We start from the raw sequence: 26,643 nt of genomic DNA, 5'->3' as shown, positions 1-26,643 counted from the left end.
TTCAAAGTTACAGCGGCACTGAAAAAAGCGATCTACGACCGTTTTCACACTTACGACCATTGCAGCATCCCCAGGGTCACCTGATCAACATTCAGAGGCTCGGCAACTGGCATGGACTTATGACGGTTGCAGTGTCCCCAGGTCACGTGATCCCCTTTTGTGAGCTTCTGACAAGCAGAGTCAATGGGGGGGAAGCCAGACTCACTTAACGACTGTGTGACTCACTTAACAATGGCAGGGATTCCCTTAACAACGGTGGTCAGAAAGGCCGTAAAATGGGGCAAAGCTTACTTAACCACTGTCTTGTTTAGCGACGGACATTTTGGGCTCCATTGTGGTCGTAAGTCGAGGACTACCTCAATTTCCTTTCCCGCCAAAACCAGGCAGCCCTGGCGGTGTGGATCACCGTCCTTCGCTTTATGGGGGACCTCCCGGAGCCCAAATATCACACCGCGATGAGCGACGGCAGCGAGAAAATCCCGGTCATGACCAAAATTTATGAGACGCTGGGGAAGAAGTCGTACAAGAAGGAGCTCCAGGCCCTTCAGAGCGAAGGAGAAGTAAGTAGGAAGCTGGCAAAGCTTCTGTTCCTCATTTCTGTTGTTTTGGGAAAGGAAGAGCAAGATACTCACAGAGTAGGAACCACAGAAGTGGACCCAGATGGGCCTTGCGGAAGGAATCCAACAATCGTTAGATAAGCGTCAACTTTGCCCAGTCAAACAGAAGTGAGGAAAGCACTGAAGTGGAACCACTTGCCTCCAGGAGTTGTGAATGCTCCAACACTGGAAGTTTTTAAGGAGAGATTGGACAGCCATTGTTTGAAATAGGGTTTCTGCCTGAGCAGGGGGTTGGACTAGATGACCTCCAAGGCCCCTTCCAACTCTGTTATTCTATTCTATTCTATTCTATTCTATTCTATGCTATTCTATTCTATTTTCTATTCTGTTCTATTCTATTCTGTTTTATTCTATTCTATTCTATTTTCTATATTTTCTATTCTATTCTATTTTATTATTAAATGGTTCTCCTGCTTGAGCAGAGGGCTGGACTAGAAGACCTCCAAGGTCCCTTCCACCTTCTATTCTATTCTATTCTATTCTATTCTATTCTATTCTATTCTATTCTATTCTATTCTATACTATATTTTTATTGTATTGTATTGTATTGTATTTTTATTCTATTTTCTATATTTTCTGTTCTGTTCTTTTCTGTTCTCTTCTATTCTCTACTATTTTTATTCTATTTTCTATATTTTCTGTTCTCTTCTATATTTCTATTCTTTTCTATTCTATTCTATATTTTTATTCTATTCTATTCTGTCCTATTCTATTTTTATTCTATTTTCTATATGTTCTATTCTATTCTATTCTATTCTATTCTATTCTATCCTATTGTCCCCCCTTTTTATCTTTCTTATAAGAGGAGAGAAGAAAAATGTCCGCCATGCTCTCAAGATTCTGTTATTATACATTTAAAATGTAGAATTCCAGTAGTTTATGAGGCATCTGTTTCTTGACTTCGTTTAAGCTACCATAGCAGATCTGATAGCAATATTTAAAGGTATCTGGAGCAGCGTGCATTGGAATGAAATAAGGAAAAAGAAATAGAAAAAAAATAAGAATTGAAATAAGGAAATAGAAGCAGAAATAAAAGAAATGAAATGAAACCAGGAAATAGAAGTAGGAAGAAATAGAAATAATAAAAAATAAATGAGGAAATAGAAATTGGGGGGGGGGGGAAAAACACCCAGAAATAACAGAAATGGAATAAAGAAATGGAAATCGAAAGAAATATAAGCGTACACTGACAGGGGGATTCTGGGAATTGAAGTCCACAGGTCTTAAAGTTGCCAAGCTTGAGAAACACTGGCATAAGGTGTGATTATTCCTAACTCTGGGACATTTTTTTACAGAGTGCCCATCTAGATGGCCACAAGAAAAGCAGCGTGCGACAGAAACTGGTCTCCTTAACCCTCAAGAAAAAATCAAAGTTAACCGAAGAGGTGAGTAACTCCTGTCATGCTTAAGCCAACATCCAGCCCTCTGATCACGGCCTGAGTGGAGGAACTTGGCTTTTTCCAGGTTAGAGTAATAAGTCTTTCTTCGGTTGTAACTACAAACAGTCGCTAAACAAATTGGCCGTAAATCAAAGACCATCTTATGTTGATGGTGGAAGCTGGGATTTGGGGGGGGGTTCTCTCCCCCCTTGCTCTGCAGACTGATTCCAGATCAGTAGAATAGAATGGAATAGAATAGGGAACAGGACAGAATAAGGAATAGGACAGAAGAATAGAATAGAATAGAATAGAATAGAATAGAATAGAATAGAATAGAATAGAATAGAATAGAATAGAATAGAATAGGGAAAAGGACAGAATAAGGAATAGGACAGAAGAATAGAATAGAATAGAATAGAATAGAATAGAATAGAATAGAATAGAATGGAATGGAATGGAATGGAATGGAATGGAATGGAGTGGAGTGGAGTGGAGTGGAGTGGAGTGGAGTGGAATGGAATGGAATAACAAGAAAGAATGGAATGGAATGGAAAAACAGGAAAGAATGGAATGGAATGGAATAACAGGAAAGAATAGAATAGTATAGAATGGAATGGAATGGAATAACAAGAAAGAATAGAATAGAATAGAATGGAATGGAATGGAAAAACAGGAAAGAATAGAATGGAATGGAATGGAATGGAATGGAATGGAATAACAGGAAAGAATAGAATAGAATAGAATAGAATAGAATAGAATAGAATAGAATAGAATAGAATAGAATAGAATAGAATAGGAGCTGGAAGGGACCTTGGAGGTCTTCTAGTCCAGCCCCCTGCTCAAGCAGGAGGACCTGTACCATTTCAGTCAGGTAATTGTCCAGTCTCTTTTTAAAATCTTCCAGCGACGGAGCGCCCACAATTTCTGGTGGCAAGCTGTTCCACTGCTTGATTGTCCTCACTGTCAGGAAGTTTCTCCTTAATTCCAGGTTGCTTCTCTCCTTGATCAGCTTCCATCCATTGTTTCTCCTCCTTCCCTCTGGTGCTCTGGTGAACAACCTGACCCCCTCTTCTTTGTGACAACCCCTCAGATATTGGAATACCAGTGATGGCGAACTTATTGGAATTCGGCTTGTCAAAACATTAGAAAAGTGTCTCCCTTGACACTGCTGACTGTCATCTCCACCCTTCAACCTGGATAAAAGAGGCGTCTCTGGGCTCCTCTTCAGACTCTCCTTTCCTGCAGACCTCCGGGAGTCATAGAGAGGGATCTACTCTTGGGGGTCTCTGGAGCCTCCGAAAATTGGACGCATCATCATAGGCTCACCATCATTGTTCTAGATCAGTCGGTCTCCAAACTTGGCAACTTTAAAACTTGCAGACTTCAACTCCCAGAATTTATAGACTTCAACTCCCAGAATTTGTAGACTTCAACTCCCAGAATTTGTAGACTTCAACTCCCAGAATTTAAGACCTGTAGAATTCAATTCCCAGAATTTCAGACCTATAGACTTCAACTCCCAGAATTTCAGACTTGTAGACTTCAACTCCCAGAATTTCAGACTTGTAGACTTCAATTCCCAGAATTTAAGACCTGTAGACTTCAACTCCCAGAATTTAAGATCTGTAGACTTCAACTCCCAGAATTTAAGACCTGTAGACTTCAACTCCCAGAATTTCAGACTTGTAGACTTCAACTCCCAGAATTTCAGACTTGTAGACTTCAACTCCCAGAATTCCTCAGCTGGCCACCCTCTGAAGTCCACCAGTCTTCCATTTGCCAACTTTGGAGAGCCCTGTTCTAGATAGATTGAGAATAGGGTGAAGAAATGAATCTTCACATTCCAGCTTGCCTTGGGTTGGGGACTGAGAATTCTGCCAGGTTGACCTATTTCACAAATTGTACCTGTGCCCTGTTGCTTCCTCAGGTGACCAAGCGCCTTCATGATGGCGAGTCCACCGTCCAGGGGAACAGCATGCTGGAGGACCGCCCAACATCCAATTTGGAGAAACTGCATTTTATTATTGGGAACGGCATCTTGAGGCCAACTTTAAGGTTAGAAAATCCGGAGGGGGGAAGCAAAAATGCTCCAGGTGTGCATTGCAGAGGTGTACCCCAAAATAACAGCAACCCACTGCCATCAGAGGAGTGTTGTGCCCCAGTATTTAAAGGCCATAACAGGGAAGAGGTCAAAAAAAATCAAGAGGGTGCCACAACTGTGAAATCAAATCCCTGTATTTCACTTATATGTCAGTGGGTTTGGAGAATCTTCCAAGATTTGGAAACTCCAAGATCTGGAGATTCCAAAATTTGGAGATTCCAAGATTTGGAGACTCCAAGATTTGAGATTGCAAGTTTTAGAGATTGCAAGATTTGGAAATTCCAAGATTTGGAGACCCCAAGATTTTTCAAATGGATTTGATTAGCAGTTGAAGTTGGGTTACATCATTCATTTTTGCCTTCTTCTTCTTGTGACAGAGATGAAATCTACTGCCAAATCTGCAAACAACTGACCCAAAACCCTTCCAAAAACAGCCATGCCAGAGGATGGATCCTGGTGTCCTTATGTGTGGGCTGTTTCGCCCCCTCTGAGAAATTTCTCAAGGTAAGCCAAGGATGGGCCATCTTCTCGGCCTGTGTATGGGGATATCTTTGAGGGAAATATTTTGGTTTCCAAGAGCCTCCGAGAACTTGCCTGGATGAAGAACGCTGGCATATTCCATCTTTCTTTGCATTTTGGAGGAGGTGAAGCCTGGAAGAGGCAATTTGTTGGGTCATCAATAGAGACAGAGCATCTAGATCAACCTTTTTAATGCCGTGACCCCCCAACCGGTCGTAAGTCGAGGACTGCTCAACCGGTTGTAAGTCGAGGACTACTCAACTGGTGCAGCACCGTTTGCAGACTGGGACTTTTGGCGGGCTCAGCAGGGCAGAGACAGCCTGAACAATTCCTATTATTATTATTATTAATATTAATATTACTACTACTAATAATAATAATAATCCTTCTCTTTATCTAGATCAGTGGTTCTCAACCTATGGGTCGGGACCCCATTTGGGGTCGAACGACCATTTCACGGGAGTCGCCAAACAATGCAGTCCGCCATTCCCCCCCCCCCTTTTACTTAGCTGTGCTACTCCCTTTTATTCTATTGGCTTTTGAAAGCCAATAGAATAGACTCTCTTGAAGAGAGTCTAATTCTATTGGCTTTCAAAAGCCAATAGAATAAAAGGGAGTAGCACAGCTAAGTAAAAGGGGGGGGGGAATGGCGGACTGCATTGTTTGGCGACTCCCGTGAAATGGTCGTTCGACCCCAAATGGGGTCCCGACCCATAGGTTGAGAACCACTGATCTAGATAAAGAGAAGGATTATTATTATTATTAGTAGTAGTAATATTAATATTAATAATAATAATAATAATTATAATAATAATAATAAGAAGAAGAAGAAGAAGAAGAAGAAGAAGAAGAAGTTGGAAGGGACCTTCGAAGTCATCTAGTCCAACCCCGTACCATTTCGGACAAATGGCTGTCCGGTCTCTTCTTAAAGACTTCCAGTGTTGGCGCATTCACCGTTTCTGGAGGCAGGTGGTTCCACTGGTTAATTGTTCTGACTGTCAGGAAGTTTCTCCTTAGTTCCAGGTTGCTTCTCTCCTAGATTAGTTTCCATCCGTTGCTTCTTGTGCTGCCTTCAGGTTGCCCCTTTCCATTTTGTGTTGTTCACACTTCACCTAGAACATAGCACACAATGCTGGGCTCTCCATTTGAGATTCTTTGTTTCTCGAATAAAAGATTCTTCAGGATAAACAATGCTTCGACACTTGGCTACTTTAAAATGTGCGAACTTCAACTCCCAGAATTCCCCAACTAGTAATAAGATGTTTAGAGTATGCCATATTTGATTTATTTTATAATTGCCAATAGAGAACTGCACCTATTTCTCTTTCTCCATCCTGATGGTATTTCCTGTTGTTGTTGTTTTTCCTTTCCTTTTATTATTTAATGCTGCTGGTCATCGAGCGAATAAATAAATATATTTCACAAAAAAAATTCCACTAAACGTAGAACTAGGCCAGTGGTGGCGAACCTATGGCACGGGTGCCAGAGGTGGCACTCAGAGCTCTCTCTGTGGGCACACGCACCGTCGCCCCAGTCCTAGGCCTTCAGCTGGGTTTTATAAAACCTTTTCGCTTTAGGCCTCCACCACTGTGTGCAAAAAAAAAAAAAGGTTCAATCAATCAGTCAATTTCAACTTCTCGCGGGAAAAAAAAAGATCTTGCAAAGTTGGAATTGACTGATTGAACTTTTTAGTCCCACCCAGTCTGCCGTTACCACCACGGCCACGCCCACCCAATGGGCCACACCCACCCAATGGGCCACACTCACCCGGCACCCGACGATGCATACGTGGGTTTGGGGTTGCAGTTTGGGCACTCGGTCTCTAAAAGGTTGGCCATCCCTGAACTAGGCTAAATTATGGGCTACCATTTCTGATTCCGTTTTTCAAAATGTAACAGTCGTGGCTAAACCTTTCCGTGTCGGTTTTGTGTCTTCACAACAGTATTTAAGGAACTTCATCATCGGGGGTCCCCCGGGGTACGCCCCTTATTGCGAAGAGAGGCTCCGAAGGACGTTCGTCAACGGGACCAGGACGCAGCCGCCAAGCTGGCTGGAGCTTCAGGTAGCCATTTTGAAGATGTACAAAGCTGAAACTCGGGAACAGCCCAGATTTTGTCTGATCCAGGCGCAGCTTCGGATTCTAATTGCGCTGCCTTTGCTGCCAGGCGCCTTTACAGTCTTGTTTTCTCCCGCCAGGCAACCAAATCCACGAAGCCGATCATGCTTCCGGTCACGTTTATGGACGGCACCACCAAGACCTTGTTAACCGACTCGGCCACCACGGCTAAGGAGCTTTGCAGCTCGCTGGCTGACAAGATAAGTCTGAAGGACCACTTTGGCTTCTCGCTTTACATCGCCCTCTTTGACAAGGTAGGAAGCAGCGGTGGGAGAAAAGAGCTCCAGGATGTTGGCTGGGGAATTCTGGGAGTCGAAGTCCACACGTTTTAAACTTGCCAAGGTTGGGAAACCCTGGTTTAACATCCTACCCAGTTGGCTTTCATGCCCAAGGTGGGACTAGAACTCACCGTCTCCTGGTGATTGGCCCAAAGTCATCCAGTTGGCTTTCACGCTTAAGGTGGGACAAGTGATTGGCCAAAGTCACCCAGTTGGTTTTCATGCCTAAAGCGGGACTAGAACTCACCGTCTCCTGGTGATTGGCCCAAAGTCACCCAGCTGGCTTTCATGTCTAAGGCGGAACTAGAACTCACCGTCTCCTGGTGATTGGTTCAAAGTCACCCAACTGGCTTTCATGCCTAAGGTGGGACTAGAACTCACCGTCTCCTGGTGATTGGCCCAAAGTCATCCAATTGGCTTTCACGCTTAAGATGGGACAAATGATTGGCCAAAGTCACCCAGCTGGCTTTCATGTCTAAGGCGGAACTAGAACTCACCGTCTCCTGGTGATTGGCCTAAAGTCACCCAGCTGGCTTTCATGTCTAAGGCGGAACTAGAACTCACCGTCTCCTGGTGATTGGCCTAAAGTCACCCAACTGGCTTTCATGCCTAAGGCAGGACTAGAACTCACCATCTCCTGGTGATTGGCCCAATGTCGCCCATTTGGCTTTCATGCCTAAGGTGAGACTAGAACTCACTATCTCCTGGTGATTGGCCTAAAGTCACCCAACTGGCTTTCATGCCTAAGGCGGAACTAGAACTCACCATCTCCTCATGATTGGCCCAAAGTCGCCAGTTGGTTTTCTCTTTCTCTCCTCTCTGCCAGGTCTCTTCCCTCGGAAGCGGCAGTGATCACGTCATGGATGCCATTTCGCAGTGCGAGCAGTTTGCCAAGGAACAGGGCGCCCAGGAACGCAACGCCCCCTGGCGGCTCTTCTTCAGGAAGGAAATCTTTACCCCCTGGCACAACCCCGCCGACGACTACGTCGCCACCAATCTCATTTACCAGCAGATCGTCAGAGGGGTGAAATTTGGGGAGTACCGGTGTGATAAGGCAAGCTGGCATTTGAAGTCCGTGCCACGCTCAGAATTCGGGGCGAGTCCAAATGTTGGATAGAAAAAGAACTCGGATCCTAAGATGGGGGCATCTGAGGAGAAAGGCTGTGGGGCCAGCATTTTGATGTTATTTTATGGGTGGTGTTTTCCTTTGGTATTACTGAAGCCAGCCACTAAGAGTTGTGTCTCTCGAGAAGGGTTGTCATCTGGTCCAATCAGTCAGTCAGTCAGTCAGTCAATCAATCAATCGTGCAAGTCTTTAGCTTTGGACAGGGCCATTTTGAGCAACAATATTAGTATAGGCCAGGGGTAGGCAACCTTGGCTCTTTTATGACTTGTGGACTTCAACTCCCAGAATTCCTGAGCCAGCCATGCTGAGGGGAAAAGGGAGAGGTTTCCAAGCTGAGCCATGCTGGCTCAGGAATTCTGGGAGTTGAAGTCCGCGAGTCATGAAGGGGCCATAGTTCCCCCATGCTGGCTCAGGAATTCTGGGAGTTGAAGTCCGCAAGTCATGAAGGGGCCACAGTTCCCCCATGCTGGCTCAGGAATTCTGGGAGTTGAAGTCCATGAGTCATGAGGGGGCCATAGTTTCCCCATGCTGGCTGAGGAATTCTGGGAGTTGAAGTCCGCAAGTCGTGAAGAGGCTATAGTTCCCCCATGCTGGCTCAGGAATTCTGGGAGTTGAACTCCACGAGTCATGAAGAGGCTATAGTTCCCCCATGCTGGCTCAGGAATTCTGGGAGTTGAAGTCCGCAAATCATGAGGGGGCCACAATTCCTCCATGCTGGCTGAGGAATTCTGGGAGTTGAAGTCCACGAGTCATGAAGGGGCCATAGTTCTCCCATGCTGGCTCAGGAATTCTGGGAGTTGAAGTCGGCAAATCATGAAGGGGCCATAGTTTCCCCATGCTGGCTCAGGAATTCTGTGAGTTGAAGTCCCTGAGTCATGAAGGGGCCAAAGTTTCCCCCATGCTGGCTCAGGAATTCTGGGAGTTGAAGTCCCCGAGTCATAAAAGAGCCAAGGTTGCCTACCCCTGGTCTAGTGGTTAAGGTACTAGGCGAGAAAGCAGAAGGCTGTGAGTTGTAGTCCCATCTTAGGCATGAAAGCCACCTGGGTGACTTTGGGCCAATCACCAGGAGACGGTGAGTTCTAGTCCCAACTTATGTATAGAAGCCACCAGGTTGACTTTGGGCCAATGACCAGGAGACAGTGGCTTCCAATCCCGCCTTAGGCATGAAACAAACAAACAAATACATGATTGACTGAATGACTGACTGACTGACCGAGTGAATGAATGAATGAACGTTGGAATGCCGCTGGGAAGGCCACAATGTGTGATTATGACCCCGAAACACTGCAATCATGATAAATACACGCCGGCTACCAAGCAGTGAATTTTGATCAGGTAACCGTGGGTACGTTATAATGGTTTTTAAGTGTGAGGACTGATTATAAGTCACTTTTCCAGTAACTTCAAGTGGTCACTAAACAAATGCTTGTAAGTTGAGGACTACCTGTTGTCCATTACAGCACGGGTCCCCAACCTCCGGTCCAGGACCGGCCCCTCCCCCATCAGCAAGCAAAGCCCCATTCCACGCATGTTCGGCATCCAGGCCCCCTCCAGTCCACAGGGAAAAACTGCCCTCCCCAGAACCGGTCCCTGGTGCTCAAAAGGTTGGGGGGATCCCCGCATTGACAGGATGTTTAGATTTATATTTTTTCCTTATTTACGACAATAGTTTTATTGGTTTGTCAAAATACAAAACGCAAAGAGAAATTCAAAAAAGCAACGGGAAACTAGAAGAAGGGGGCGGGAAAGGAAAAAAAATAGCGTAAAGAGGGAAAAGAAAGAAAAAAGACACCAATGTTGTTATCTTGTACCGTGCTAAAGAGAGTCGGAAGATATTGATTGATTGATTGATGGATGGATGGATGGATGGATGGATGGATTGATTGACTGGCTCTTCCTGTATGTCTTTGTAGGAGGAAGACATGGCCGAATTAGCTTCCCAGCAATACTATGTGGATTATGGATCCGAAATGGTCCTGGAGCGCCTCCTGAATCTAATCCCCTCCTACATCCCGGATCGAGAGATCATGCCTTCCAAAACGGTGGAGAAGTGGGCCCAGTTTATCATCGCTGCCCATAAAAAGGTAAAGCAGACCGACTTTCTTTGCAAGGGGAGGGAGGGAAGGTTGAAGCTGCCTGCCGAACTTCGTAGCAGGATCATATGCAGTGGATAAGGCACATGCTAGAACCAAAGGGACCATGAGTTCAAATCCTGCCTTAGGCTTGAAAGCCTGCAGAGTAACTTTGAGCCAATCACCAAAGAGATGGTGAGTTCTAGTCCTTCCTTAGGTCTGAAAGCCAGATGAGTAACTTTGAGCCACAAAAAAGATGGTGGTTCTAGTCCTGCCTGAGGCATGAAAGCCAATTGCCAACTTTGGGCCAGTCATGAAAGAGACGGTGGGTTCTAGTCCCGCCTTAGACATGAAAGCCAATTGCTAACTTTGGGCCAATCACAAAAGAGACGGTGGGTTCTAATCCCGCCTTAGGCATGAAAGCCAATTGCTAACTTTGGGCCAATCACAAAAGAGACGGTGGGTTCTAGTCCCGCCTTAGGCATGAAAGCCAATTGCCTAATTTTGGGCCAATCATGAAAGAGACGGTGGGTTCTAGTCCCGCCTTAGACATGAAAGCCAATTGCTAACTTTGGGCCAATCACAAAAGAGACAGTGGGTTCTAGTCCCGCCTTAGACATGAAAGCCAATTGCTAACTTTGGGCCAATCACAAAAGAGACGGTGGGTTCTAGTCCCGCCTTAGGCATGAAAGCCAATTGCTAACTTTGGGCCAATCACAAAAGAGACAGTGGGTTCTAGTCCCGCCTTAGGCATGAAAGCCAATTGCCTAATTTTGGGCCAATCACAAAAGAGACGGTGGGTTCTAGTCCCACCTTAGGCATGAAAGCCAATTGCTAACTTTGGGCCAGTCACAAAAGAGACGGTGGGTTCTAGTCCCACCTTAGGCATGAAAGCCAATTGCCTAATTTTGGGCCAATCACCAAAGAGATGGTGGGTTCTAGTCCTGCCTAAGGCATGAAAACCAGCTGAGTAACTTTGAGCCAATCACCAAAGAGATGGTGGGTTCTAGTCCCGCCTTAGGCATGAAAGCCAATTGCCTAACTTTGGGCCAATCACGAAAGAGATGGTGGGTTCTAATCCTGCCTTCAGCATGACAGCCAGCTGAGTAACTTTGAGTCAATCACCAGGAGACTCTGAGTTCAAGTCCCACCTTAGGCATAAAAACTGGCTGGGTGACTTTGGGCTGGTCACTCTCTCTCTCTCTCAGCCCAACCTACCTCACAGGGCTGTTGTGGGGAAAATAGGCAGAGGATGGTATGAGATATGTTCACTGCCTTGAGCTATTTGTAAAATTAATAAAAGTGGGATATATATGAATGAATGAATGAATGAACGAATGAATGAACAAACGTGAGTTGTAAATGAGCTATCAAATTCCCCGTCCCTTTTAGGCATCTAAACAGAGGCCAAGTCCCAAAAATTGGATGGAGTTGGGCATTATCCAAATTGAATGAAATAAATACATAAATTTATTTACATGGTTTCCCCAGCTGCAATGTAAGGCTGTGAAAGTTGGACCATAAGAAAGGCTGAGCACCAAAAGAAGTGAGGCCTTTGAACTCTGGTGCTGGAGAAGACTCCTGCCTTGGACTGCAAGGCGATCCAACCGGTCAGCCCTGGAGGAGATCAACCCCGACTGCTCTTTAGAAGGCCAGATCCTGAAGTTGAAACTCAAGTCCTTTGGCCACCTAATGAGAAGGAAGGACTCCCTGGAGAAGAACCTGATGCTGGGAAAGATGGAGGGCAAGAGAAGAAGAAGGGGACGACAGAGAAGGAGGTGGCTGGATGGAGTCCCTGAAGCAGGAGGCGTGAGCTTCAATGGACTCCAGAAGATGGTAGAAGACAGGAAGGCCTGGAGGAACGTTGTCCATGGGGTCGCGATGGGTCAGACACGACTTCGCAACTAACAACAACAAATTATTTTTATGTATTTATTACATTTATATGCCGCCAAACTCTGAATTTCTCTTCGTGGCACTGCTGAACTGGTTTTTCAGGAGAGCAAGCAGAATGAATGCTGTTTCCTGTTGCACATTCTTCCACCTGTTTTTGAACACACGTTTAAACACCGGAATGGGCTCACTTTACGGACGCTAAACGAATACGATAATGCTAAGGAATATAAAGCAGGCTCTCGTCCTTGCTAACCTAAGAGAAGAGCAACAAAGATGATCAGGGGACTGGAAGCTAAAATGTATGAAGAACGGTTGCTGGAATTGGGTATATCTGGTTTAATGATATTTATGAGCCGAGGTGGCGCAGCAGTTAGAGTGCAGTACTGCAGGCCACTTTAGCTAACTGTGTTCAGCAGGTCAGCGGTTCAAATCTCACCGGCTCAAGGTTGACTCAGCCTTCCATCCTTCTGGGGTAGGTAAAATGAGGACCCAGATTGTTGGGGGCAATGTAAATATATATATACATTGCTTACTGGTGTACACCGCTTAGAGAGTGCTTGCACTTAAAGCGGTATATAAATCTCATTAAATAAATAAATGAATGAATGAATGAATGAATGAATGAATGAAAAGAAGGACTAAGAAAGACATGATAGCAGTGTTCCAGTATCTCAGGGGCTGCCCCAAAGAAGAGAGAGTCAAGCTACTCTCCAAAGCACCTGAAGGCAGGAGAAGAAGCAATGGATGGAAACTAATCAAGGAGAGAAGCAACCTAGAACTAAGGAGAAACTTCCTGACAGTGAGAACAATTAACCAGTGGAACAACCTGCCTCCAGAAGCGGTGAATGCTCCAACACTGGAAGTTTTTAAGAAGAGACTGGACAGCCATTTGTCTGAAATGGTATAGGATTTCCTGCCTGAGCAGGGGGTTGGTCTAGATGACCTCCAAGGTCCCTTCCAGCTCTTCTGCGGTTCTGTTAATCCATGTCAACAATCAAGATTTTTTTTCTTTGCCTTCCAGGGAATTTATACTCAGAAGAGAGTGGACCCAAAGCGCGTTAAAGAGGAGGTGGTGGATTTTGCTCGTTTTAAGTGGCCTTTGCTGTTCTCCAGATTCTACGAAGCATTTAAGTTTTCAGGTAAGCCAAGCGTTTCCCTTCGCCCGAAGACCGCGAACTCACGCTACTGCACAACAGGTAGGGATCACTAGCGCAATTGTGTTGTCAACTTTTTCCTGACCCCCAAGGGTTCCTCTGCAGGCATTTGGCAAGCCCCAAGCATTTGTGTCAGAGTGTGCACAGTCTGATTGCGCTAACCCAGGAGTAAACACAGTAAACAGTGGTCTATAGCAGGGCTTTTCAACCTTTTCACCCCTTGTGCCACTTTTAGGATATGGCAATATCTGAGTACCACCCAGTCGCCTAGCAAGGTGTGAAAAACTTGATCACCAACAAGAAAAAAGGGGAAAAGTTATAAAGTACAGGTAGTCCTCGACTTACAACAGTTTGCTTAGTGACTGTTTGAAGTTACAATGACACTAAAAAAAGTGCCCCCCAAGCCACAGCCGAGCAAGACACCTGCCTGCCCACTTGGCTGCGTTCTTCCTCCTGTCCAAGGTTTTCATTGTTGTGAGCATTTCTGTTGAGGATTGGCAGTGGGGGTGGGGTGGGGGGGTGTTTGGTTTTTATTCCCCCCATCTGCTGGGTGGTTGCAGCAGGTTTTAGTCACTTCACATGACCCTGGGACACTGTGACCGTCATAAATATGAATCAGTGGCCAAGCATCTGAATGTAAATCACAAGACCCTGGAGATGCTGTAACATTCCAGCTGATCGGCGCTTCTTCTGGGCTCAGCAGAAGCGCCAGGATCAGTGCAGAGCTCCAGCTGGAGCCTGGCACTGATCCTGGTACTTCCACTGAGCCCTGACAGCTCCGAAGAAGCACCGATCAGCTGGAAAGCGGCACTGATCCTGGCGCTTCCGCTGAGCCCTGACAGCCCTGCAGTTCCAGCCATCTCTCACTCAGGTTTGTGCGGTGCTGCCACCGGTTCAGCTCATTCCCCTTCCCTGCTATTTTTCTAGGATGTTTGCGTACCACCTACCAGGTGCCAATGTACCACAGGTGGTACCCGTACCACTGGTTGAAAAGCCCTGGTCTATAGTAAAGGGTGGTTTATCTTACACTATCTACAATATCATACACCAGGAACAATATACATACAGGTGTTAATACAGCGGGCTCCAACACACCGCAGTTATAGCAGGAAAACAGAAGAGAGAGCATACATCAGTGGAGGCTTCCCTTTATACAACGGCTCTTAAAGAGACTCAGACCCTGCTGAGTCGTTCCCATCATTGCATCTTAAATCTTACGTTACATAAGCTGGTTAGCTGTTAAATCAGGGGTCTTCAAACTTGGCCCTTTTATGACTTGTGGACTTCAACTCCCAGAAGGAAAGAAGGAAAAGAATGACGGAGGCATGGAGGAAGGGTGAAAGGAAGGAAAAAAGGAAGGAAGGAAAATAATGACAGGGAGGGATGGAGGAAGGGTGAAAAATGGGGAAAGGGACAAAGGAAGAAAAGGAGAGGTAGGGAAGAAAGAAGTGACAATAGAACAGAACAGAATATAGTATAGAATAGAATAGAATAGAATAGAATAGAATAGAATAGAATAGAATAGAATAGAAGTGGAAGGGACCTTGTGGGTCATCTAGTCCAACCCCCAGCCCACGCAGGAGACCCTACACCATTTCTGACCGATGGCAGCCCAGTCTCTTCTTGAAGCTCTCACAGCCCAAGGACCCTTTTGTAAGTCACTTTTTTTTCAGTGCCGTTGTAACAGTCTAACGGTCGCTAAACGAACGATTGTAAGTCGAGGACTATCTATGAACCTGTGCGTTAAAGAGGCAAACCGCCCTTCCTTTGCGCAAGATGCTTCAAGGTGAGACCACACCTGCCTTTCCTTCAGTTTTTTTTCTGCATTTTTCTTTTTTTCCCCCTAACACCAGGTCCCAGCCTTCCGCAAAATGAGCTGATTGTAGCTGTGAACTGGACCGGGGTCTATTTTGTAGATGAACAAGAACAGGTGCTTCTGGAATATTCCTTCCCAGAAATAACTGCCGTCTCCAGCAATAGGTAAGACCTTAAAAATAAAAAAAGAAACAGGTAATCCATAACTGCACGAACAGTGCCCTAAGGAAGCAGTTCTCAACCTCACCAACTTTAAGATGGGTGGACTTCAACTCCCAGAATTCCCCAGCCAGCATGGCTGGCTGGGGAATTCTGGGAGTTGACGTCCATCCATCTTAAAGTTGCCAACACTGTTCTCAGTGGTAATTTCTAATTTTTTACAGAATGGGATTCTGACAGGCAGTCTTAAAGTCTTGTATGTCAGCCTCATTCTGCCCGCGGGCAAAATTGGTGATAATTCCTCACCAGCAAATCAGAATTCTGAAGCCAAAGCTCAGAACACAGACAAACCTCCAAGTGGCCTCAACGACCCTCTAAAACAGTGGTTCTCAACCTTTTTAATGCCGCAACCCCCCAACCGGTTGTAAGTCGAGGACTACTCAACCGGTCGTAAGTCCAGGACTACTCAACTGGTGCAGCACCGTTTGCAGAATGGGACTTTTGGCGGGCTCAGCAGGGCAGAGAAAGCCTGGACAATTCCTATTGGCTTTTGAAAGCCAATAGAATAAAAGGGAGTAGCACAGCTAAGGAAAAGGGGGGGGGGGGAATGGCGGACTGTGTTGTTTGGTGACCCCCGTGAAATGGTCATTCGACCCCAAATGGGGTCCCGACCCACAGGTTGAGAACCACTGCTCTAAAAGGAGGCAAATGACCAGCAGTCTGCAAGGAGTATAAATCCTGCCATTCCCCACCATCCCGTCAGAGCTGAAGAAGCTTCTTGGGTATCTATGCAGCTTCTCCATCCTCCAGGTCAGGGTTGTCCCAAAGGTGCTTTTTCAGGAGACAACTGCACTTCCTTGTTTTCCTTTGAAGATGTTTCGCTTCTCATCCATGAAGCTTCTTCAGCTCTGACTGGATGGTGGGGAAATGGAAGGATTTATCCTCCTTGCGGAAAAACTGGTCATTTGCATCCTTTTTGAGAGTCGTTGAGACCACCTGGAGGTTTATCTGTGTCCTCTGGATCACCCTGAGTGCTGCAAATGGGTGTGAAGCCTTCTTGGAACTACTGAAAGGATTGTGTTATAGACTGGAGGTGGATGATGTTGTTTATATTTATATTCCTTGTAGACAGCTGGTCATTTGCATCCTTTTAGAGAGTCGTTGAGGCCACTTGGAGGTTTATCTGTGCCCTCAGGATTACCTGAGTGGTGGAAATGGGCCTGGAGCTTTCTTGGGACTGCTGAAAGGACCGTGTTGTAAACTGTAGACAGTCCTTACAGCAGTTCCAAGAAGGCTCCACAGCCATTTGCACCACTCAGATGATCCTGAGGTAAACCTCCAAGTGGCCTCAACGACTCTCTAAAAGAAGGCAAATGACCAGCTGTCTGCAAGGAGTATAAATCCTGCCATTCCCCACCATCCAGTCAGAGCTTGAAAAGCTTCTTGGATGTCCATGGAGATTCTTCGTCCCCCAGGTCCTGGTTGTCCCAAAGGTGCTTTTTTTCACGAGGCAAATGGACTTTCTTGTTCTTCTTTGAAGACGTTTCGCTTCTCATCCATGAAGCTTCTTCAGCTCTGACCGGATGGTGGGGAAATGGAAGGATTTATCCTCCTTGCAGAAAAACTGGTCATTTGCATCCTTTTTGAGAGTCGTTGAGACCACCTGGAGGTTTATCTGTGTCCTCTGGATCACCCTGAGTGCTGCAAATGGGTGTGGAGCCTTCTTGGAACTGCTGAAAGGATTGTGTTGTAGACTAGAGATGGATGATGTCATTTATATTTATATTCCTTGTAGACAGCTGGTCATTTGCCTCCTTTTTAAAGGGTTGTTGAGGCCACTTGGAGATTTATCTGTGTCCTCAGGGTCATCTGAGTGGTGCAAATGGGTGTGAAGCCTTCTTGGAACTACTCAAAGGATTGTGTTGTAGACTGGAGATGGATGATGTTGTTTATATTTATATTCCTTGTAGACAGCTGGTCATTTGCCTCCTTTTTAAAGGGTTGTTGAGGCCCCTTGGAGGTTTATCTGTGTCCCGAGTGTCACCTGAGTGGTGCAAATGGCTGTAGAGCCTTCTTGGAACTGCGGAAAGGATTGTGTTGTAGACTGGAGATAGATAGTTCACTCATTTGCACCACTCGGCTGATCCTGAGGACACAGGTAAGCCTCCAAGTGGCCTCAACGACCCGCTAAAAGAATGCAAATGACCAGTTTTTTTCTGCAAGGAGGATAAATCCTTCCCTTCCCCACCCTCCAGTCAGAGCCGAAGAAGCTTCTCGGATGAGAAGCGAAACGTCTTCAAAAGAAAAACAAGGAAGTCCAGTTGTGTTCTGAAAAAACCCACCTTTGGGGCAACCTGGAGGACTGAGAATCTTCCTAGACGTGTGTGTGTGTGTGTGTGTGTGTGTGTGTGTGTGTGTGTGTGTGTGTGATGGACACACAAAGAGTCCACCTGAAGTCATCTACTTCCTTCTGCAGGATTCTTTCTCTAACAGCCAGGCCGTGTTCGCCCAAGTTAGCCAGGCCGATATTTTTTGCCGAGGGGTTGGGAAGTCTTCTAGCGTGAAATGTTGAGTCTGCTCTGCCAGCTGATCTCTTTCCCTTTTTTTTTTCCCTCCTGTTTTCGGCAGCGGAGGAAAACTCCCGGGACAGAGTTTCACCCTGGCGACCATCAAAGGGGACGAGTACACCTTCACCTCCAACAACGCAGAGGACATCCGGGACCTGGTGGTCACCTTCCTGGAAGGGCTGAGAAAGAGATCGAAATATGTGGTGACGCTGCAAGACAATCCGAATCCGGGTGAGCCGAGGAGCCAGCCGGAAGGGGTTTTGAAGGCAATGGAGGGAGTTCATTCCTCAAGTGAAAAAAGCTTTCCTTTTCTTTTCCTCTCCTTCCCTTTTTTCTCCCTTCCTTCCTTCCTTCCTTCCTCCCTCCCTCCCTCACCTCTCCTCCCTCACCCCTTGCCCTTCCATCTCTCGCCTTCCTTCTTTCTTTTCCTTTTCTTTCCTTTTCTCCTATCTTCTTCCTCTTTCTTTGATGCCCTTTCCTTCCTTCCTTTCCTTTCTTCCTTCCCTGCTCTCACCCTTCCATTTCTCTCTCTCTTTCTTTCTTTCTTTCTTTCTTTCTTTCTTTCTTTCTTTCTTACCTTCCTTCCTTCCTTCTTTCCTTCCTTCCCTACTCACTCTCAGCCCTCGCCCTTCCATCTCTCTTTCTTTCTCTTTTTCTTTCTTTCTCTCTTTCTTTTTCTTTCTTCCCTTCCTTCCTTCCTTCTTTCCTTCCTTCCCTACTCACCCTCACCCCTCACCCTTTCATCTCTTTCCTTTCTTCCTCCTTTCCATTTTCTTTCCTCCTGTCTTCTTCCTCTTCCTTTGATGCACTTTTTCTCCCTTCCTTCTTTCCTTCTTTTCTTTATTTCCTTCCTGCCTTCCTTCCCTACTCTCACCTTCACACCACACCCTTCCATCTCTCTTTCTTTCCTTTCTTCCTCCTTTCCTTTTTCTTTCATTTTCTCCCTTCCCCCTTCCTCCTAACTTCTTCCTCTTCCTTTGATGTCCTTCCTTCCTTCCTCCCTCCCTCCCTCCCTTCCTCCCTTCCTTCCTTCCCTCCTTTTCTTTCTTTCCTATTCGGACAATGGATCAGCTTAACAACCTCTGTATTTGCTTAACGCTTTAATGACCACAGTGATTCAATTAATCACCAGCACAAAAAAAAAAAAAGATTAATTAGCGTTCACGTGTTGCTCTCCTTACAGCTACCACAGGACCATAATTTTGGGCTGAAATACGGTCATACCTGAGAGCTGCTGCTGGCTGGGCAATTCTAGGAGTTGAAGTCGCTTCTCTTAAAGCTGCTAACGTTGAGAAACATTAGTCTAGTTCAGGGGTCGGCAACCTGGGCTCTTTCATGACTCGTGGACTTCAACTCCCAGAATTCCTGAGCCAGCCAAGCTGAGGGGAAAGGGAGAGGTTTCCAAGCTGAGCCATGCCGGCTCAGGAATTCTGGGAGTTGAAGTCCCCAAGTCATGAAGGGGCCATAGTTCCCCCATGCTGGCTGAGGAATTCTGGGAGTTGAAGTCCATGAATCATAAAAGAGCCAAGGTTGCCTACCCCTGTTCTAGTTCGTCTTTGGTCTTAAGAGATTCATTGGTCAGGAGCCCAGATGATCATGGCAACCACAGAGAGGCCTTCTCTAAATGGACACCAGATAGAATAGAATAGAATAGAACAGAATAGAAATCTGGAAGGGACACTGTGGGTCTTCTAGTCCAGCCCCCTGCTCAAGCAGGAGAACCTATACCATTTCGGACAAGTGGTTGTCTAGTCTCTTCTTAAAAACCTCCAGTGATGGAGCACCCACGATTTCTGGAGGCAGGCAGTTCCACTGGTTAATTGTCCTCACTGTCAGGAAGTTTCTCCTTAATTCCAGGTTGCTTCTCTCCTTGATGAGTTTCCAACCATTGTTTCTCGTCCTGCCCTCTGATGCTCTGGAGAACAACCTGACCCCCCCCCCCCCTTCCTTGTGGCAGCCCCTCAGATACTGATCTCTCTCTTGCCCTCCCCGCTGAGATTTTCCAATTCTGTTCTCCTTCCAGCTGGTGATGATTCCGGTTTTCTCAGCTTCCTGAAAGGAGATTTGCTGATTCTGGACCAAGACACGGGCGAAAATGTGATGAACTCCGGCTGGGCCAACGGACTCAATGAACGGACCAAGCAGAAGGGAGACTTTCCAACCGATTCGGTCTACGTCCTACCCACGATGACCATGCCTCCCCCGGACATTGTGGTAAAGCCCTTGACACACTCTTGAACTGGGGAAAAAATGGGCTCTTCCTGGGGAAGCCCTCCAGAGTCACTTGGTCGAGCTGGGAGGCCGTAGAAAAGGAAGGAAGGAAGGAAGGAAGGAAGGAAGGAAGGAAGGAAGGAAGGAAGGAGGGAGGGAGGGAGGGAGGGAGGGAGGGAGGGAAGAAGGAAGGAAGGAAGGAAGGAAGGAAGGGGAGGAGGAGGAGGAGGAGGAGGGGAGGGAGGAAGGAAGGAAGGAAGGAGGGGGGAGGGAGGGAGGAAGGAAGGAAGGAAGGAAGGAAAGAAGGAGGGAAGGAAGGAAGGAAGGAAGGAAGGAAAGAAGGAAGGAAGGAAGGAAAGAAGGAAGGAGGGGAGGGAGGAAGGAAGAAAGGAGGGAGGGAGGGAGGAAGGAAAGAAGGAAGGAAGGAAGCCATTCTCCAAAGCGCCTGAAGGCAGAAGAAAAAGCAACGGATGGAAATGAATCAAGGAGGGAAGCAACCTTGGAATTAAGGAAAATTTCTTGATATGGAGAACAATTAACCAGTGGAACTGCTTGCCTCCAGAAGTTGTGGGTGCTCCATCCCTGGAGGTTTTTAAGGAGAGATTGGGCAGCCATTTGTCTGGAATGGTATAGGGTTTCCTGCCTGAGCAAAAGGTTGGACTAGAAGACCTCCAAGGTCCCTTCCAACTTTGTTATTCTGTTCTGTTCCGTTCCGTTATGAATGAATGAATGAATGAACAAATTTCTATTTTCCAAGACTGTTCTGTGGGCTCCTTGGTGCTCTCTGAGCTTGGCTGTTTTCTTGCAGACATTTCATGACCCAGTTAGGTAACATCATCAGTGCTAGAAGGGAGGGAGGTTTGTGTAGGGTTTCCTGCCTGAGCAGGGGGTTGGACTAGATGACCTCCAAGGTCCCTTCCAACTTTACTACTACTACTACTACTACTACTACTACTACTACTACTACTACTATTATTATTATTATTATTATTATTATTATTATTATTATTATTATTATTATTATCTTACTCATTTTCACTCCAGCTTTATTTGCTCTAACTAACTTGCTTGTTCCTCCAGGCTTTGGTTACTATGACTCCGAATCAGAGGCAAGAAGTCATAAGGACATCTCAGCTGGTGATGAGTGACAGCGAAGAGAAGATAAAGCCCTACACCTTGGAAGAATTCTCCTACGATTATTTTAGGTAATGTTTGTTTTATATTGAGCGTAATGCCAGAAACACTTGCTGAGTTCAAATCACTGAAGAGTTGATTATTGCTATCTATCTACAACGGGGGTCTTCAAACTTGGCCCTTTTATGACTTGTAGACTTCATTAAGTTTGAAGACCCCTGACGTAGCCACTTCTTCGCTTAATGATCAAGTAGCCGGCCCCAATTGTAGTCACTAAACGAGGACTATCTGTATGCTGTTTATATGCTATTATTAGATGTGATATGATTTTACTGTCTTTGAGATTATAGATCAGGGGTCTTCAAACTTGGCCCTTTGATGACTTGTGGACTTCAACTCCCAGAATTCCTCAGCCAGGCACGCCTGGCTGAGGAATTCTGGGAGTTGAAGTCCACAAGTCATCAAAGGGCCAAGTTTGAAGACCCCTGATCTACAAGAATCCGGTCAAGTACAGGTAGTCCTCGACCTACGATGGCAATTGAGTCCAAAATTTCTGTTACTAAGTGAGGCATTTGTTAGCTGAGTTTTACCCGATTTTACAACCAGGCACACTGGCTGGGAGCTGAAGTCCACTAGTCATAAAAGGGCCAAGTTTGAAGACCTCTAGACTAAACAGTCACCTGTCTGAAATAGTATAGGTTCTCCTACTCGAGCGAGGGGCTGGACTAGAAGACCTCCAAGGTCCCTTCCAGCTCTATTCCATTCCATCCTATTCCACTCCATTCCATATTTTCTATTCCATTCCATTCCATTCCATATTTTCTATTCTATTCTATTCTATTCTATTCTATTCTATTCTATTCTATTCTATTCTATTCTATTCCTTATTCTGTCCTATTCCCTATTCCAGTGATGGCAAACCTTTTAGAGTCCGAGTGCCCAAACTACAACGCAAAACCCACTTATGCATCGTCGGGTGCCGGATGGGTGTGGCCCATTGGGTGGGTATGGCTACGGTGGTAACGGCAGATTGGATGGGACTAAAAAGTTCAATCAATTCCAACTTTGCAAGATCTTTTTTTTCTCCGGGAAAAGTTGAAATTGACTGATTGCGAAAAGGTTTTACAGAACCCAGCTGAAGGCCTAGGACTGGGGCGACGGCCCGTGTGCCCACAGAGAGGGCTCTGAGTGCCACCTCTGGCACCCGTGCCATAGATTTGCCACCACTGCCCTATTCTATTCTATTCTATTCTCTATTTGTTATTCTATTCTATTCCTTATTCTGTCCTGTTCCCTATTCTATTCTATTCTATTCTATTCTATTCTATTCTATTCTATTCTCTATTTCCTATTCTATTCTATTCCTTATTCTGTCCTGTTCCCTATTCTATTCTATTCTATTCTATTCTATTCTATTCTCTATTTCCTATTCTATTCTATTCCTTATTCTGTCCTGTTCCCTATTCTATTCTATTCTATTCTATTCTATTCTATTCTATTCTATTCTCTATTTGTTATTCTATTCTATTCCTTATTCTGTCCTGTTCCCTATTCTATTCTATTCTATTCTATTCTATTCTATTCTATTCTATTCTATTCTATTCTATTCTCTATTTCCTATTCTATTCTATTCCTTATTCTGTCCTGTTCCCAATTCTATTCTATTCTATTCTATTCTGTTCTGTTCTGTTCTGTTCTGTTCTATTCTATTCTATTCTATTCTATTCTATTCTAAACTATGGCTTAATAGTGGTGGGGAAAAAAAGTAACCCCCCCCCAGCTTGTTAACAGGATCATGTTAGGATCTGCCCTTCTATAATAATAATAATAATTATAATAATAATAATATAAAAACAACACCAGTAACAACAACAACAACAACTGAAAGAAGCAACCTGGAATTAAGGAGAAATTTCCTACCAGTGAGAACATCTTGTCCCCAGACCTTTAACACCGTCAAAATTCCACATTTGGCTGACTGAGCTACAAACCATAATTAGAAATGTACATTTTCTTTTCTGCATCCCTCAGGCAAGGAACACAATCCTAGGACCCCCCCCCCGCACACACACACATGCAAGCGCACCTTGACCCGTTGTGCCGTTTCCCCAAGCCATCCCGGCTGGCAGCCCGTGCCAAGGCTGACCGCCTGTCTTCCTTTTGGCCAGGCCTCCCCCCAAGCACACCCTGAGCAGGGTGATGATCACCAAGAACCGAGGGAAGGACAAGCTCTGGTCCTACACGAGGGAGCCGATCAAGCAGCCTTTGCTGAAGAAGATTCTGAGCAGCGAAGAGCTATCTCAAGAAGCATGCATGGCTTTCATTGATATCCTTCTGAGTTCAGATTCAAGAGGGGGTCCTTTCTTCTGCCTGAGAAACATCCTAGGGCAGGGGTCCCCAACCCCCCCCCCCCCGGTCCGTGGGCCGTGGCATGCCAGCAACCGGTCCACACACACAAGCAAAGCCCCATCCACAGGATGCAGGCAGCACATAAAACCGTGCACTCTCCAGTCCGTGGAAAAAACTCTCTCCACAGAACCGGTCCCTGGTGCCCAAAAGGATAGTCCAGGGATGGCGAACCTTTTAGAGACCGAGTGCCCAAACTGCAACCCAAAACCCACGTATGCATTGTTGGGTGCCGGGTGGGCGTGGCCCACTGGATGGGCGTGGCTGTGGTGGCAACGCCAGACTGGGTGGGACTAAAAAGTTCAATCAGTCAATTCCAACTTTGCAAGATCTTTTTTTTTCCCCGCGAGAAGTTGGAATTGACTGATTGATTGAAACCCCCCCCCTTTTGTTTTTTTTGCACACAGCGGTGGGGGCCTAAAGCGAAAAGGTTTTATAAAACCCACCTGAAGGCCTAGGACTGGGGCGATGGTGCGTGTGCCCACAGAGAGGGCTCTGAGTGACGCCTCTGGCACCCGTGCCATAGGTTCGCCACCACTGGGTTAGGAACTTCTGCCCTAGGGGGGAGGGTCTGATGCTGGTTTCCTAAGAATATAAACCCGGCCTTGCTGGATGGAACTGCAATCCCATTCTACTGCACAATCACTTAAATAGGAGCCAGCCGTGTGCTGCAGCTGCCAAAAAAGCCAACACAGCCCCAGGCTGCATCAACAGAGGGATAGAATCAAGATCATGTGAAGTGTTAATACCACTTTACAAGACCTTGGTAAGGCCACACTTGGAATACAGCATCCAGTTTTGGTCACCACGAAGTAAAAAAGATGTTGAAACTCTAGAAAGAGGGCAGAGAAGAGCAACAAAGAGGATCAGGGGACTGGAGGGTAAAACATACGAACTCAGGGGCTGCCACAAAGAAAAGTTGGGGGTCAAGCTATTCTCCAAAGCCCAGAAGGCAAGACAAGAAGCAAGCAAGAAATGACATTAGAATAGAACAGAGAACAGGAATAGAGTAGAGTAGAGTAGAGTAGAATAGAATAGAATAGAATAGAATAGAATAGAATAGAATAGAATAGAATAGAATAGAATAGAATAGAATAGAATAGAATAGAAAAGAATAGAATAGTTGGAAGGGAATAGAATAGAATAGAATAGAATAGAATAGAATAGAATAGAATAGAATAGAATAGAATAGAATAGTTGGAAGGGAATAGAATAGAATAGAATAGAATAGAATAGAATAGAAAAGAATAGAATAGTTGGAAGGGAATAGAATAGAATAGAATAGAATAGAATAGAATAGAATAGAATAGAATAGAATAGAATAGAATAGAATAGAATAGAATAATAGAGTAGAATAGAATAGATAGGGAAAAGGACAGAATAAGGAATAGAATAGAAGAATAGAATAGAACAGAACAGAACAGAACAGAATAGGAATGGAATAGAATAGAATAGAATAGAACAGAACAGAACAGAACAGAATAGAATGGAATGGAGTGGAATAGAATAGAATAGAATAGAATAGAATAGGGAAAAGGACAGAATAAGGAATAGAATAGAAGAATAGAATAGAACAGAACGGAACAGAACAGAACAGAATAGAATAGAATAGAATGAAGAGAGATGGAATGGAATAGAGTAGAATAGAATAGAATAGAATAGAATAGAATAGAATAGAATAGAATAGAATAGAATAGAATACTTTATTTGGCCCAGTGTGATTAGACACACAAGGAATTTGTCTCCGGTGCAGTAGATCCCATTGTACGTTCAAAGCAACAGAGTAATAATAGCCACAATAATGATCCCAATAAGAGCAGGTAGTAGAAAAGATGAGAAGGGTAATAAGGATAATACTGCAGCCGTACAACATGGGGGGATTTACTTAAACACAGGACCATAGTGTGAGCATTCATTGTCCAGCAGAGGGATGACAAGGAGGCAGGGAAGGGAGGACCTGAAAGAGACGGAGGGGAGGACTGCTTGTCCTCAATCATATCCTTAACCTGTACACCCATCCTGAAATACATGGGCGATTACCCTTCCAAAAGGACCCGCTCGGTGAACGAGCTAACAGATCAAATATTTGAAGGCGCCCTGAAGGCCGAAGCCCTCCGAGACGAGATTTACTCGCAGATCCTGAAGCAGTTGACGGACAACCACGTCAAGTAAGTGTCGAGCTTCAAACAAACTTGATGCTGCCTCTGCTTCAGCCGTTGCTGTTTCCTAGCTTGCTTCCAGACCCAGGAGGGGGGGGGAGCAGGGATGAGTGGAATGTGCAGGGCAGGCGTGGAGTTGCTCGGTCTGGAAATCGAGGTCATCCGAGAACCATTGGCTGGGAGCTGAAGATGTTCTCCTCATAGTTGTGTGAAGTTGAATTGGGGAGTTGTGACCCGCACTGTCAGGAGAAAGGGGAGTTTCTACACTTCGAATGTAATGATCTGGCGCCAATTTAGCCAAGAGCTGGTTTCCCATTCGTCGGTGCCGACAGGGTGTGCTCAATAAAGTTGTGCATTAGAGATTGGAATGACTCAGCTGTGCTCCACTGTTGGACTATTCATGAGCCGGAAGAGTCATGTGGTAACTCAGTCAGCCAATGTGAAGAAAGTGCTACTGAGTCTGTGCAAAAGAGCATTGAGTTAGGACAGTTAGACAGCTTTGCTGGCTGAGGAATTCTGGGAATTGAAGTCCACAAGTCTTAAAAGTTGCCAAGGTTGAGAACCCCTGAGTTAGGAGCTGGATTTCCAGTCTCAAGCTTGTCTCTGTATCTCTCTGTAAGAAGTCTTCCATTGAGCTATGTTGCTGTAAAGAAGAATGTATGGTATTGTAAATATTTTGATATTTATTTATTTATTTTATTTATTTATGAGACTTATATACCGCTTTAAGTGCAAGCACTCTCTAAGCGGTGTACACCAGTAAGCAATGTATATATATATTTACATTGCCCCCAACAATCTGGGTCCTCATTTTACCTACCCCGGAAGGATGGAAGGCTGAGTCAACCTTGAGCCGGTGAGATTTGAACCGCTGACCTGCTGAACACAGTCAGCTAAAGTGGCCTGCAGTACTGCACTCTAACTGCTGCGCCAC

General features: G+C 45.4%; 1 protein-coding gene across 10 annotated transcripts in view; it reads left to right on the top strand.

The window, feature by feature from the left end:
- The window catches only part of MYO7A (myosin VIIA), a 129,224-nt gene that overhangs the window by 77,084 nt on the left and 25,497 nt on the right, over positions 1–26,643 (top strand). For all 10 annotated transcript variants that reach the window (XM_039369805.1, XM_039369803.1, XM_039369804.1 and 7 more), the window contains 15 exons: positions 384–560; positions 1,913–2,002; positions 3,924–4,051; positions 4,475–4,601; positions 6,559–6,678; positions 6,813–6,986; positions 7,837–8,064; positions 10,050–10,220; positions 13,126–13,243; positions 15,112–15,238; positions 17,861–18,030; positions 19,823–20,013; positions 21,091–21,215; positions 23,313–23,470; positions 25,565–25,718. In XM_039369805.1, the coding sequence (XP_039225739.1) occupies positions 384–560; positions 1,913–2,002; positions 3,924–4,051; positions 4,475–4,601; positions 6,559–6,678; positions 6,813–6,986; positions 7,837–8,064; positions 10,050–10,220; positions 13,126–13,243; positions 15,112–15,238; positions 17,861–18,030; positions 19,823–20,013; positions 21,091–21,215; positions 23,313–23,470; positions 25,565–25,718 (2,258 nt within the window). The remainder of the gene's footprint in view (positions 1–383; positions 561–1,912; positions 2,003–3,923; positions 4,052–4,474; positions 4,602–6,558; positions 6,679–6,812; positions 6,987–7,836; positions 8,065–10,049; positions 10,221–13,125; positions 13,244–15,111; positions 15,239–17,860; positions 18,031–19,822; positions 20,014–21,090; positions 21,216–23,312; positions 23,471–25,564; positions 25,719–26,643) is intronic.

Source organism: Crotalus tigris, unplaced genomic scaffold, assembly GCF_016545835.1.
Source record: "Crotalus tigris isolate CLP2741 ecotype Arizona unplaced genomic scaffold, ASM1654583v1 scf7180000021252.422678, whole genome shotgun sequence".
NCBI classification, from domain to species: Eukaryota; Metazoa; Chordata; class Lepidosauria; order Squamata; family Viperidae; genus Crotalus; species Crotalus tigris.
This window is presented reverse-complemented; position numbering and strand designations above follow the sequence as displayed.